A 15,675-nucleotide genomic window follows, 5' to 3' on the forward strand; every position below is an offset into this window, starting at 1 on the left:
GGATTTGTGACAAAAACGGTGTTGATATAGCACTGGGAAGTGTTAGCTATTGCTGAGCAGTGCTTACACAGCTGCCTATCAATCAGGGCTAATCACCAACACCAAGCTAAACACAGTTTTAGTTTCTTATATGGAGTTAAGGAGTATATGTTATTATTATTCTATACGTGTCTTCTCTGTAGTAACAGCAGTCTGTATTATCAGTAAGATTTATATGCTGTTCACACTGCATTACTGCATTAAGAACATCTGACTGCAGTATCTGATTCAAAGAGGAGAAATGGAACAAAAATGGTTTCTCTGAAGTAAAAACACTCAGTTATGTAAGTACCCTACACTAGTACACATCTGCCACATTTCACAGTTTTGGTAAGATTTTGTGCTATACGTTTTTCCCAGGAACCAGACCAAAAGCAAGTCAGCATCAAAGAAGCAGCTGCATTTTCCACCTCTGCTTTTCCTCCCCCTTTTGCATTTATGTTCTGTCATCTTCAAGGGACAAGATAAAAGAACTGACAGAGGAAGGCTTAATGTGCTACTTCTCTAAAAAAGAAAATTATCGGTTAGATCTTGTAAAAAGGACAAACAAAAATTCTCTGTAAGCCTTCGTGTGTCCTTCCTCTCTTTCCACAGGACTACAAAAATGTGAATTTTTTAGAGTATTTTCCTTTTCAATAGTTCAGGTGTGTTCCAATTATGTTGAAAACAAGTAACAGAAACTGGTCACTGCCATGGGACCAAGACCACTGAAGTCTCTGAACTATTCCACCAAAGACCTAACTGTTTAAGACTGAGCAATATAGTTCCATTTGCCTTCGTGTTTCCACTTACAGCTTCATTAGCCCACTGCCACCAGTAGCTTAATTTAGGCATCAAAGAATCAATGAAGCAACACCACTGGGGCAGGGACAGAACATATTGAAACTGCCGAAGCACAGAACAAACTCTGGCTTCCTTGATCAGCCCTCACTGTGAGGAACACACAGAGTTCTCTCTTCCTAGACCAGAAGAAACACTGCATTAAAAATGGCTTCCAAAGTAGAGGTGAAAAGATTTACTTTGCTAAAAAGCTCTTACAGCTTGCATCCACACTGAAACCAGCTGCTCTAGTTCCATTTTAGCCTGTTTAGACAGCTCCAAAATATGTTCTCTGTGCTCATGACTGGTATAGGCAGAGTCTGTGAAGTCCTCCGTATGTTCCAGGATAACTTCCAGCATTGTTGAAAGGTTCTCTTTTGAGAGAAAATAAAGATTCTCACGAAGACCCTCCACCTTATTCTGAAAAAGAAACACAGCAGTTCTTTGAGAATTTATGTGGCTGCACGGCTGCGGCACAAATGCGGAAAGCAGATGCATCGTTTTACATTTTCTTTTTCTCCTCAGTGCTTTCTTAATTATTCACATTTCTCAAAGTATTCTAATGATTTGCTTTATTTAGACATCCAGCTAAGGGTTTAGTATTTTTTTTCTTAATTTAAACATAATAACACCATCAGCAAATTACTGGCCATTTAGGAAAAGTAACAGCAAATACACAACTGTTCCACTTCTGTCAATAAAAATTTTTAAGTTCAGTAAGTTTCAGAAATTGTGTGTTCAGGTTTTGTTCAATCTTTCCACATCTGTATCATCTCTTTTGAGTATTTTTCTAAATATTTACATGTAAGAAATTGAATAATTTGAGACATTTCACAAAAAAAAAAAAAAAAAAAATCAGCCAAATTCTAAATGGAGTGAGGGAGAGAATGAATAACGAAATATAATTAAAAATAATAAAAACAGAAATAAAAAATAAACAAGTCACAGAAGAAATTTCCTAAGAAATTTCTTGTTTCCTAAGAAATAAGACATGGTTGTTCGCAACTGTTCTTAACCGAGTAGGAAATTTAGAAAAGCCTTTATCAGGAAAAACTGACTGCGCTACGAGATGATACAATTTCAACTCATAATACTGCCTTTGAATGACAGTTTGCTTTTTTAGATGTCTGGATTAATATTTTTGTGTGCAGTTTTAAAAATACTACCAGTTAAAAAGCAAGAATTCTTCTTCAAAACCAGTTTTAATGAAGTTCTGATAGATATCCTGATACTCAGGTTTATTCAGCATCAAGGCATCACCTCAACAAACATTAAGAGTTCTGAATGCACCCTCATACAGGCGGAGATGGCAAATATCAAAAGGTGCCTTCTGGCAACAACAATGAAATTATAATCATCTCTTGCCAGATTCTATACTATTCTGGGACCATTATTTAAGTTAACACTGCTGAAAAGATGCAGGTCTGCCATTCTGAACTTAACAAAAACAAAACAACACAAAACATTTACACACACATCCCTTTCTAGTTTTGAGATAATTTATTAGACCCTAGAAAACCATACTATTTCCACTCACCTTGAACTCTTTGATACCAGAATATATGCTGATGGGGGCCATTTCACTTTCTCCATTTGGCCTTGAGTCAGTTACAATTTCTATTACCTGTTCCAAAGCTAACCTCATTCGATGAAAAACTCCATCTTTGTTTATACGAGCGGATTCACAGTCTGGATGCCTCAGGCAAGTCTTTTTAAAGAAAGCAAAGTTAAGTATTACGAAAGAGCACACTTGCGGTATAGCGAAATGAATGATTTCTGCTAAGGCAAGTCTAAGGAATGTGTTAGAATATAATTAATTCTTTGTGTTAAACTGCTACTGTGTTAAGTAAATTCATACCGTTCTCAAAGATTTTCCTCCACTCGTTCTTTACTCTTACACCCTTCTTTAGCATGAAGTTTAGAGCGGGGCTGAGAAAGAAGAGTCAGCTATCCTGCCAGACACCATTCTCTGTGATTTATCTAAGCTGTGTAAAAGCATGCATACCCACTCACCTTCGAAGCAGTTAGAAGCATCATGGTGCACTTCTCAAGAACAGCCCTAGATGCTGCCATTCTAGCCTTTTTCTTCTCATCCTTCAAATCCTAAACACGAAAAGATGACCTGAATATTATGCAATATCTAAAATGTTAACTGCTTGTGAGAATGGAAAAAGGAAACTCTTGCAGATGGATGTGTTGTAAGAAAGCTTCTTTATGTCTGATAACTGCTATTTTCAGCCTAACTCATGATCTAGAACTTGATTTTCAGATAGATTTTTACTTACGCATTTATTCTTGGCTCTATTCAATTGGTATTTCAAAGAAGGAAGATCTCAGAGATATAGAGGTTGTTATGTAAACTGTCACTAATTTTGCTATCTTTATCACATAGCATTATTCATAAAACAAAAATGAGGAGAAAAGAATAGCCGACTAAAACCATCTTTTGTCTACCTGAGTGTTATATTTACTGCACACCAGTAATAAAGAAAGTTTTAGAAGTCTAAAAAGAACCCCACTTCCTCTGTAGAAAGTCATTAAGTACAGAAACTTTTCAAGAACTCCACAGGAGAGGGATATACCTGTAAGACCAAACTACACACCCAGAAAGGTTCATCAAAAGGGAAGAATTTAGAGTCTGAGTTGGGATAGGGGTGGGAGAGAGGGAAAAGGGGAAGATATTAATCCCTCAACATGTAAGAGGGTCTAACAAGAGGAAGAACTTACAAAACTGCAACTAAGTTCTCAATGCTCGCAAAGATTGCTGCGTACTATTTCAGTGTTAAACAAGCAACTGAATGGGACCAGCTGAAAAGGGAACAGTTTACAGGATGGAATTAATCCCAGTTTACTGTAGTTTAGCAAAAACCATGGATAAATCACAGCAGCAGTGTGTTTTGCCACCTTAATAAAAATCTTATTTAGCAACTGCAGAAAATCTTTAAGATCTTAATCACAGAATCAACCAGGTTGGAAAACACCTTTAAGATCACCCACTCCAACCCTTACCCCAGCACTGCCAAGGCCACCGCTAACCCATGGTACTGAGGGCCTCGTCTACATGATGTCTGAACACTTGCAGGGACCGTGAGTCCAGCACTGCCCTGGGCAGCCTACTCCGATGCCTGAGCACCCTTTGGGGAAGGAATTGTTCCTCAGCTCCATCTAAACCTCCCCTGGTGCAGCTTGAGGCAGTTTCCTCTTGTCACATCCCTTGCTCCTTGGGAGCAGAGTCCAGCCGCCTCCAGGCTCCATCCTCCCTTCAGTCAGTTGTAGAGAGTGATAAGGTCCCCCCTGAGCCTTCTCTTCTCCAGACTAAACTCCCCCAGGTCCCTCAGCTGTTCCTCATCACACTTACGCTCCAGGCCCAGCACCAGTTCCGTTGCCTTTCTCTGGCCCCGCTCCAGCTCCTCAATGTCACCACAATTAAATGCAAACTACAACCAAAACAAACAACCCACCCCAAAACAGCTAATTTCTGAAATTCGGACATTACATTCTGATAAATCTGACTACACCCAAGAGTTTCTAGCATACTTATTATAAATTATACTAAGGAAAAATACCCCAAATAAAACTAACAGCGCCACATAGCAGCCTACACCCTGTAAAGTGAGCATATCAAGCAAGTCCTGACACAATTTAAAAAACAGTAATTAAACACTCTTTCCAAAAGAAACAAGTACACAGGGACAGGAGAGCCAAAGGCCAGAGACAGTTCAAAAGATTATAACTTACTGGCAACGCACCTTTCTCTTTCCAAGGAAGAACTGCTATGAATATTTCAGGGAAAAATAAAGACAGTTCATTTCCGGGTATGTATTTCCTTTAATTATATGTAGCTTTTCAGAACCTATTCTTTGATACTGAGCATGTACTTAAACGGACTCGAAACACATCAACAGTAAAAGGAGATGCATGAGGTTGGCCAATTGCTCATACAAATTAAATTCTGAATTCTGCTGGATATGAGGGACCCTGCATACCTGTACCAGACCCCAGTTTAGCTCTGACTGGGTGATTTCATTGCCAAGGGGAAGTAACTAGAGCTCACAGCACAAGTCTTAGGCCCCTCAAACCTTTTATTTACTCAGAAGTAGCAGCAAAAAGCTTCCTGCGAGAATGAAAGGCTGTTGAAAGAGTAGCTGCATGAGAGAAGTAAAAAAGCCATTATGCTGACTTAAGGAAGTTTTGACCTAAATGTAGAAAAATATTAATAAACAGCCAACAAACAAACCCCAACACAAACCCTGTAAATGCTCTATTAGGATGTAAAGATTTCTCTTTTGGAGTTTTCTAAAATAATTGCCTTCAAATCCCTTCACTGTGAGCAAACATCAAATGTTTGTCAAGTAAGAAAAATTCTCTACCGAGGTAATAAGCCATAAAAGTTAGAGCCAAAAGATGGTGACTGAAGCCAAAAGAACATCTCAAGTAACACGCGCCCAGGCTTCTGGAATACACACAGATCAAACAATGCAGTGACATTTCTCAGGCTGAGCTTTAAAAATCGAAGGACCTCCTTCCTCTACCTGAAGGAGAAGTTAGGCTTCAGAGGTAGGACATCAGCAGTTTTTTATTAATCATCCTACAAAAACCCAAACCTTCCAGTGAATCATCAGACGAAAGCGTGGCCTTACAACATCTCTCACAGCTTGTTATTAATACTTACATTTTGCCGATCTCCAGTTAAATGGGCAAACTCTACCATTTCATTTCCAAACTGGCTGAATATTTGTACAAACTCCTGGAAACTATTGACTTTTTCTAGTTGTTCCATTGTTGCAAGAACCTGCAAGATAAGGGAAAATACTATAGATTATCAAGGTCCTAAACAGAAAACATTATTACTAAACTAGAAATATTATTTGCAGACACTTCTAAATCATATTGTTTAAAATGTATAGATTTGCTATACATTCATAACTCAACAGCTGGAAATCAAGTCTAGATTAACAATCATGCTTCATTCAAAATGAGTAATTTGTTATCAAACCTCAAAAAACACATTCCTCACTCTTTCCAGTATAAGGAGTAACAGTATTGCAGGATTCAGTTTCCAGATTTAGGAAAAATGTTATTGTCATTAATTTGAAAAACAAGTGCCTGAAATTAATACACAGATTATACCCCTATGTTGTAACACTCAAAGCTCAATTTCAGATGCAGAAGTCTAGAACTACAGTCAAACAAGTGTTCTAATGGCTGCGTGTGTTAAAAAAAGTGCGACAGCATTTCATAAAACAAAAAACTTAGAAATTATTTAAGATATAGTTTTATACTTTCTATAACACCTTACTCTAAACTCTGAAGATCTTTATTTGCTCTGTGTAAAACAAAGAACTAAATGTACCCAGGTTGGATCAAGCTCTTACTCAAAATACTAAAAGTATGCAAAAATCAGCATTTTTAGAAAAAAACTTTCAGCAAAAATTATCATATAGCTTACAAACTACCGAAGCTATCCTGCTGAAGTCACTGCAGTATGATTTCTAACAGAGATTAACATGGGGGTTTTTTCAAATTAGAGGTATAACTTCTAATCCTAAAGCAATCTCTTAAACCCACTACCTGTCTTCAGCAGGGAAGACAGTCAAAACAGGTTTTTTATTGTGTTTCAGACTGGAGATAAACAAGATACCACATGAAAATTTAACAGACTACTTGAAAGGGAGAAACTTGAATTTATTTTTCCTTTCCTGGGACAAAGTATCTCTCTTCCCCACCTCCTCAAAATAAAAAAGCACTCTACATACCTGATTAGGACAAACTACCCCCTCCCTGCAACCCAGGCAAACCCTCTTAGAAGCATCTACTAGTTTGTAATACAGCAGATTATAACTATGAGGTTGAGCAGCTATGTAAAGCAAATGCTCCACTAAATCCTGCGAGTACTGTGGAACTCACTGTTTTATCACACAACATTACACTGCAGTATCCGAGTGTCTGATGTTATGCAGCTAGTTCCACAAAGGCTTCCATGAGACGGGAAGAAGCAGGGAACCACAGTACTGGGAAAGTGAGGATGTAGAAAAGTGAATGTGCAGAAAGAAGAAAACATACATATGAAGGTCCAAGTTTCTCTTCTAAAATTATTAGATTAAAAAATCACAGTAATTATACTCAATAATTCTTGGTTTAAGCAAGTATAGTACTTCAGGAGTATGGTCTTGGTTGCAAGCAGCTTTCTTGCAGTTACCCTAGAGCAAGTGTTTCTGTCAGGACAAATCTCTTGTCAAGGAAAAATTTCAGTGAAAGCACACGCACTTCCATTACAGCTAACAGTTCTAGACATTTCAGGCAGAGCTGACATTCCAAGAAACTACAATCACGGAGAAACCATACAGACAGCTCTAAATTTGTCTAAACCTTATTCAAGATGTTGTTATAACGCAGAATTCCTGTTATGCCTTCATAATTTTTCATTTAAAACTTTCTTCAACATGAAATGCAGACACAGTAATTAAAAATGTTGTAATGTTTTTAAATACACAGCTAAAAATATATATCAGAAAAGGCTTTAAGTTCCTATTAATAGCTGAATTAGAACTTGGTATTACACAGCTACTGCTGCACTATGAAAATCACCTTTCAGACAGTGGTTGTAGGCTGACATCACTTCAGGGCACATTCATATTTTGATCCAATCCACACAGTGCAGCAACAAACCCCACTACCTGTCACTTCCCTGTTCATTGTTCTGACACTCCTAACCTGACTGATGACAGTAAGAGGAGCAAGACTTTAAGCTCACTGATGCAGTGACTAGGTTTGATGGGCAGTGAAGCAGATTTTGTAAGGTAGGAAAGACGTGGGCAGGAACTTAAGAAATGCACACAGTCTAAGAACACAGAGATAGTATATATGGTGCAAAGGATGCAGAAACAGGAATAGGATCATTAGGCTTATAAACTAGAGGTTAGGTTCTGGAGCAAATCACCATTCCAGAAGATCTCAATCACATCATCAGTCTATGAGATTGGGCATCCAGTTACTACACTGTTTTTCTGTCCTTTGCCCTTGGTTGACTTTACTGTTCTTGATTCATATGAGGAAGATGATGATGATAATGAAAATTAAGGTATTCAGAAAGAGGCAGCAAGAAAACTGGCACTGAAAGTTCAACATTGGGCATTCTAAAGGGAGCCTACAAAGATGCTGGAAAGGGACTCTTCATCAGGGACTGTAATGATAGGAAAAGGGGTAATGGGTTATGGGTTTTAACTTAAACAGAGGAAGTTCAAGTTAGATATAATGAACAAGTTCTTTACTGTGAGGGTGGTGAGTCACTGGAATAGGCTGCCCAAGGAAGCTGTGAATGCTCCATCCCTGGCAGTGTTCAAGGCCAGGCTGGACAGAGCCTTGGGTGACATGGTTTAGTGTGAGGTGTCCCTGCCCATGGCAAGGGGCTCAAACTAGATGATCATTAGGTCCTCTCTAACCACAACCTTTCTATGATTGAGTCTCTCAAATGAAAACGCGGATGAGATCTTCTGGAACAGTGCCCCACTCCAAGAAGCCAGCATCTGCTCCAGCTGGCAGTACTGATGATCCTGTTCCTGCCTTTCCATCCCCTAGACCATATTATATTACCCTGTCTCTCAGTATTTGCATGGACTTCTTAAGACCCTGCCCACATCATCCCTCTACCACAGTATTTCTTACAGGAAGAACTGCTTTGCTACCCATTATACCTGTATCTGACACGCTTCTCAGGAGTGCACTCTACAAATATCAGTGTGCCTGTATAAGACACCATCATTTGCTTAATTTAGTACTAGAGATGTGAATTGTTCTACTGGTACCATAAACAGAAGCAGACCTTCTGAAACACATAGACTATGAGTAGAAAGGAGAATTCAGTAAATCTCAAAAGAACACTAAGACTAGGGTGACTTTGGCAATCAGAGTAAGACACACTCACTCTGGAATCTGAGACTTCATTTTAAATACCTTCAAAATTAAATCTTGCACCTGTCCTTACTATATTCATGTCACTATATATATGATGATAGTTCCATATATATTTAAGACTATCATAAACTATGCCCTGCTGCTGAAAGGATGTATCTCTCCTTATCCTTTCATGCATGGTACAAGCATTTGCGCAGTTGCTCTGTAGCCTAAATCTGTGTTAGCACTTTTGCAAAGGTAAATTAACTCTAATCACTGCCTGGCTGCAGGTGATGACAAAGTTCATAAAAGGCAGCAAAAGGTATTAAATGCACCATTCTAGCCTCCAGTGCAAGAAAAGACCAAAGCTGCAAGTAACTTCAGCAAATTAATATTGATAAAATTGCGGCCACCTTCACCTACTGGGAGAAGAGCACTAAGACAGCAAATCAGTGCTGCTATGTCCAAAGTCAGACTGAAGCAGATATTACCATGCTTTCTGAATACTGGACTAAGTAACTTGAGTGTCCTGGATCTAGAAGCTGCAAAATAGAGACCAGCATGTCTGGAAAGCAAACTGGGACAAAGGAAGAGAGATGGCAAAAGGAGTCAATGGAGGAAAGAGAGGCTCTGCTCTGGATAATGAGCTGAATATTGATGGAAAAACTCAGGCCCTATCAGGCTCTCATTTTTCAAATATGAGGTTTTTCTATTTTTGTTTTAGCACATCAGAGGAGCAAAAAAGAAAGAATACCCTACAGGCAAGACAGTGCAGTACATGAAATGTACTACACTTAAGGTTAAATGGGCCTTCGTACATTATTTAAATCAACTAAGTAATTTCAAGACATGTTAAACAGCACAAAAAACTTTTCATGTTTAAACCTCACTTCACTAGCACAGACTTCCACCAGCATTCCTCACGGCTTCTTGCCTTAAGACACATTCATAATGCTCTCCTTGTCTTGATCCTGACAATACAAACATCCTGTCCTTAGCAAGTGGAAGCTTTTACTGGCATTTTACTGACAGACATATTTTCCACGTCACAGTAAACAAAGTTAAATGAGCAGTAACACAGCATCTTCTGCAGCATGCTAAGTCAACAGAGCAATAGAGGCCACACCAAATGAATGAAGTCACTGAAAACTGGTATTTTATTCATCCTGGCTTATAGCCATCCCCTTTCAGGTATCTGGCAGACAAACATGTGCAAGGCGTTCACTTTTACCTCTTTATTTCGCACTTTCCCTGAAGATGTAATGAAAATACCATTTCATTTACCACCACTCTTTAGCACTGACAGCAGGTATCAGTTAAACAAAACAAAAAAGAAGCTACAAATACCTTGTTTCTGGAAGTTATAATTTGCTTAATAACAATTCTGTCTGCTAACACCAGCACCTTTGTGACAGAAGACAGCAACAGCCTTGCAGCTTTTACAACACCCGTTTTGTCTGTAAAGATAGTTATGTGACTATCAGATTCTGGGTGATCCAGGCTTGCCACATCCGTAAGCTGTGCGATTGTTTCACCTAGAGGGAACAAAAGAAATAATTAGCATTTCATACTTACAAGAAGAGGTACTGGGCCATTAAGCATTCTTAGCTTTTACTTTTGATGATTAAAACAATTTCAGAGCTAACTACGACTTCTATATTTCCCTTCACTTCCTTCTACTGACTGTTGGTGGCACCCTCTCCATATTTAAATACGGGCCATTGTTCAGTACTGCTTCATTCTTCCATCTGTAACACACACTAATTTTCTTACAGTAGTCTACATATTTGAGGTGGAGCGGCTGGAACTGAGGAGTGTGGAGGGAGAAAACTTTCAATAGGAGGTATTTTTCATATTTTTATAGCAAAAGTCAGATCAGTGGCAACGCAGCATCAACCCACAGAGTGGGATGCAGCAAGGAAAAACTACAAATTCCCCTCTGCTTTTGGAATTTCAGATAGTATTCCCATAATTTATGGATTTCCTATTCCTATAGAAGTCTTCAGGCAAGAAGAACAAAGAGATTAAAACTTTAAAACAGTAACTTTATAATTTATAGGACTGAAGCATAATAGGGAGATTACTGCATTTATGTTCATAGGAGGACCATCAAACAGTATGTAGTCAGAGACAGGAGAGAAAAAAGGCAAGGAAGCACCAATTCTCAGTTCCTAAGCATCTTTTTATCTTATCAGCATTTAAAGTGATAATAGTTAAATAGCCCTATTTGACACCTTTTATTTTTTAAGTGGTTAAAATGTCTACAATGTGCTGAAGTCAATGGATCTCCTTGTCTGATAAAAATCAAAGGCTCCAATTACATTAAATCTTCTGGAGTACCCTACATAACAGTGCAATAGAGGAAAGGCATAGAGCAGTTTCCTATTCGATAAGCACAGGAGGAGGGCTGGGAGACTGAACTAAGGCAAGCTCTGAGACATGCTTTTTGTTGGCATGCAAGACAAGATGATCAACCCACAACTAACTTGCAGATCACCCCTGAAGACAAAATCTAGGACATCTGATTGAGTCCCCTGTGACTCATCTTCAAAACCTCAACTACGGTAATCCACCTAAGCAGACAAAATACACCTAAAACCTGGTAAAGCCTGCGGTTCCCTACAAAAAACCTGAGGGTGCATTATTACTCCGGAAATACCACACATAAACACTATGGAACAAGAAAGGCCTGACAGCCCTTCAAACCACAAAGCTCCACACTTCATAGTGTTTACGGATAGCTTTCTCTCTGACAACTGTAATCCCTTGAGCTCCTAAATTGCCTGAATAGTTACTGCACTATGGCAAAGAATTTCCAGTACTTTGCTAGGATCAGGCCAGGTCACAAAAACCATGTCACAAATACTCAGGGGGTCTCACTAGAATAAATATGCAAATATGATAAATCAAGGAAGGGAAGGATACACAGCATCACTACCCCATTCCTTATGGTGCAAGATTCACCTTCTTGAAGATGAATTATCAAGTCACAGGTGAAGCATCTAGTCATACAAAAAGTCATCAGAGAACACAGAAAGAGCTGCAATATCTGCCTGTCAAAAGCTCCAGACAGCCATACAAACTTGAAATTTCTGACAACATAACAAAGGCTTCCTTCTCTGCCTGCAGATCTGCAACTGCAGGAACAGGAATGGTGCTGTTGGAGTAAGCTATAAGGAACAAGACCTATTAGAGTAAAAAGACTAAGCTAGGGACTATTTAAGCCAGTTTGGTATATACATCCACAGGACACATCCAAGAGTGTCAAAGGAGCAGATCACTGTAATTCTGCTATCATGGCTGGAAGATTGTAGCAATTAGGACAGATTTCTAATACTAGAAAGGCAACTGTCAGACCCACCTTCAAGAGGAGCAACAAGAAAAATTCAGGCATTTTTGGGCTAGTCAGCCTCACACAGTTTCCAAGAGTATTATTAAAATCATCTTAGAAGCCCTTATCACATACAGAAGAAAAAGGCAATTGGGAAAAGCCATCACAGACCTGTGAGGGTGAATAGTCTTTTATCAATCTGAATGTTTTATATGATGACATGACACCGTCTCTAGAAAAGGAAATAATGGATGCCATGTACCTCAACTTCAGGAAAGCTTCCAAAGTGATCTCCCATAATGTCCTTACAACTAAATCATGAGATATGGACTGAACAGGTAAACAAATAAGGTGGACATGAAATGGACCTGGCTGTCAGGACAGAGGACGGTAGTAAGTGGTACAAAGTCCAAAGGCAGTCAATTACCAGCGGGGTCCCTTGGGGACTGATACAGGGCATTCAGTGGTGTCCCTCAGGGACTGATACAGGGCATGAAAACTGTTCCCTGGGTGATGCGCTAGCAAATACATGAGCAATACAAAACTGGGGGAATGCCTGATATGCTGGAGGAGAGGGCTGCTAGACAGGGGGATAGGAAGCTGGAAAAATGATCTGACAGGAAGCTTGTGAAGTCCAACAAAGCAGTAATGCCAAGCCCTGCATCTGGGCCAGGACAGTACCACACAACAGTACAGGCTGGGATCAGCTGTCTACAGAGAACCTTTGCAGGGAAAGACATGGTGGTCTCAGTGGACAAAGAGTTGAACTCCTGGAGTGAGCAATGATGGCCCGCTGCATTCTGGTTTGTTAGTAGAGGTGTAACTGGCAGGCTGCAGAAATGATTCTTCCCTTCTGTTTGGCACTTGGGAGAGAGCAGCTGGAGTATCATGGCTAGCTCTGGGCTCCTCTGTACCAGGGGAAACACTGGCATAGGGGAGCAGGCAATGTAAGTGGTGAGGTTGAAGGAAGAGAGTTTGTTTTACCTCAAGAAGAGAAGGCCAATGGCAGTTTACTGTGATCTACAACTACCTACCTAATGGGCAAGTACGGAGAAGACAGAGATAGACTGATCCCAGAGATGCACGGTGACTGGACAAAAAGCAATGAACAAGATACAAGAAAATACTTCTGCCACTGTAAGGGTGGTCAAACACTGTAAAAGGTGTACATGAGATTGCATGTTCTTCATTCTTAGGGTTAAATGTCCCATCAAACCTAAGTTATTTTGTGGCTCTATTTATTCAGTTTAAATTGTTGGTTTTCAACCTTCTTAATTTAGTCCTTTGTCCAGGAAGATAAGGCATTTTACTCCATGTCTTTCTTTAGGACTATGTAGTCAACTGGCAGAGAATACTGCAAGTGTATCGACACTAATTCATTCCTGACATGTGTTTTCTCTTTTAAATTAACCAGCTTTTCCTAGTTCTGGGAGGAAAAAAAGAAAATCCAAAAATGTGCTTCTTTGAGTTACATTCCACTCCTATACTGACACCATAAACACTGACATACTGCAAGACTAACATTAGGCAAAATCTGCTACATGACCCTCTGCAGTGTTTTATGATTCTATTTTGAGTGAATGAAATTACAAGCTTTATTACAAGGAAATAGTCATAACAAGTCTGAAACACTTCAGATCACTGATTACACCCTTCACAAGAGACAGATATAACATCTGTCATCCTTCAAAGCCTCTGCATGATATGCAATTGATTTACAGACTTCCTACTTAGCAACTGAGATGCTTAGTGTTCCAGTTCCTTTAGTGTTGAAATCTTTTACACCTAACAAAGTGCCCGTTTATTTTTTGAAGCACTACCTAGTTTATTTGCAAAAATTAATTAAATAAATAAATAATAAAAATCATAAAAGCATAAAGATCCTTGTAACGTTGTCTGACCTAAACAGCAAGGGCTTTCTGCTTCCCAGGCCACCAAGACACTGAATTGCTTTATACAAGTCAATGCTCTTAGCTATAATTGGCCAGGAGATTTTTATTGGCTTGCTTGGGAGCACCAAAGTTGTTCAAAATGGCACCCGAGCAACTGCGTTCAGAGACTGAATTCAGAGGACAGTTATCCCTAAGAATTTAACTGCACAAAGAACTGTCTTACCTTGTCCAACATGTCACAGTACACAGAGATAATACCGGCACACACAGATAAAACTCCCACCAAAATAAAAACCAGCAGCAAACATTTGATATACTGAATTTCTCACCTAAGTCATCAGTTAGCTCTGAAGTAGATAGCTCAGAGAGAATAACTGACCCATGCCAGGGTAAATGTGAGGCTTGCTAGGAAAGTAAACAGCCTATACCTTGACTCTTCTAGACTGAGGTACATTACTGCATAACAGGAAATAAAACTTGCAATGTAAAAAAGTATAACTATTTGGTATGAGAAAAATACTACAGACTATTTTAGGTTCTGAGTTCCTCTAAGATATGGTGACAGAGAGAAAAAGCACTCAGGCACAGGGTAACTAACTAGCAAGACAAGAAATAGAAATCCAGACTGCACAGCTCTTTTAGCAGCTGAGATTATCAACGTAAACTTTGGCTTGTCAGCATTTTGCTTGGATCTCTGAAGAGAAAACACATGCTTCATCTAACAAATGGAATGTTTTCAAATTAAGACATTTCTGTTTGCAGCCAAGTTTACTGGTGCAACCATGAATTTTCAGTCTGAAGTTTATCTAGGACAGTCCTTCAAATCACAAAAACCACCATTCAGCAGCAGCATGTTTCTAGACATCATGGTTCATTGTTCGGGGATTTTCTTACAGTAACATGCCCGACTTCTAAGTTTGCTTTTTAATCACAAAAATCGTATGAACTGCATCCCCAAAGCCTGAGGCCAGCACAGTGATTCAGCAAGAAATATACCAGCACATTTCTCAGGCTTCTGAGGTTATTTAAAAGCCAAGTCCACTGTTAAACTTAGCAGATCAACTTTAAGTGCAGTAACCCATGTCTTGGAGTAGAGTACTACTCCTTCTGCAAGCAATGCTTCAGTGTTGAGAAGTCATTTATTTGTCTCCACATCCAGAAGCTCCAGATTGCCTCCTTGAATCCACAGTAAGCAGAAAGTCTGTCACACCTGCAGGCATGAGGCGTGTCCACCTGCTTAAACAGGGAAAGCTTCAAGGAAGATTTCCCATGATCCACAGGTATTTGTAAGAAAAAAAAAACACACCAAAAACAAAGCCCCATCACCACTAACAACAAAAGGAACACTCTTCTAGATGTCATCTTCTTGAATGCTGCACTACAGATGTGAAATGTGCATTTATTAAGAGCCATTGAAATACCTTGCAAACAATAGTACTTAATATCTAGGAAAGTAGTTTCTAGCATGACACTGACATTCTTTTACAATGTCAGAGAATGTAATCCACTACAGAAACTATTCACCTAGACAAAGGCTTCTGAGGGGAGGAGGGTGACAGCTGGTAACTCAATCAACTGTCCATACTTCACATTCAATATACATACATGGCAAGTTTGCAAGAAAAGTTGAATTGAGCAAAAATACAATATCATTTTCATTCTACTGAGGGAAGTCATCAGCTGTGAGTCATCTTACTGAGT

At 39.2% G+C, this 15,675-nt stretch overlaps 2 protein-coding genes across 2 annotated transcripts in view; one reads left to right on the forward strand and one right to left on the reverse strand.

Moving 5' to 3' along the window:
* LOC130606589 (dynein axonemal heavy chain 5-like) overlaps positions 1–15,675 on the forward strand; it is a 459,050-nt gene that overhangs the window by 387,099 nt on the left and 56,276 nt on the right. The gene's annotated exons all lie outside the window — the stretch shown is intronic.
* Positions 1–15,675, reverse strand: part of CTNNAL1 (catenin alpha like 1) — a 54,716-nt gene that overhangs the window by 19,980 nt on the left and 19,061 nt on the right. Inside the window, exons 3-7 of the mRNA XM_057423091.1 lie at positions 10,099–10,286; positions 5,531–5,650; positions 2,872–2,961; positions 2,396–2,566; positions 1,078–1,278 (exon numbers count right to left, since the gene is read on the reverse strand). Coding sequence (XP_057279074.1) covers positions 1,078–1,278; positions 2,396–2,566; positions 2,872–2,961; positions 5,531–5,650; positions 10,099–10,286 — 770 coding nt within the window. The remainder of the gene's footprint in view (positions 1–1,077; positions 1,279–2,395; positions 2,567–2,871; positions 2,962–5,530; positions 5,651–10,098; positions 10,287–15,675) is intronic.

This window comes from Pezoporus wallicus, unplaced genomic scaffold, assembly GCF_028554395.1.
Source record: "Pezoporus wallicus isolate ANWC-B61680 ecotype Strahan unplaced genomic scaffold, APGP_CSIRO_Pwel_v1 contig_749, whole genome shotgun sequence".
In the NCBI taxonomy this organism is placed as follows: Eukaryota; Metazoa; Chordata; class Aves; order Psittaciformes; family Psittacidae; genus Pezoporus; species Pezoporus wallicus.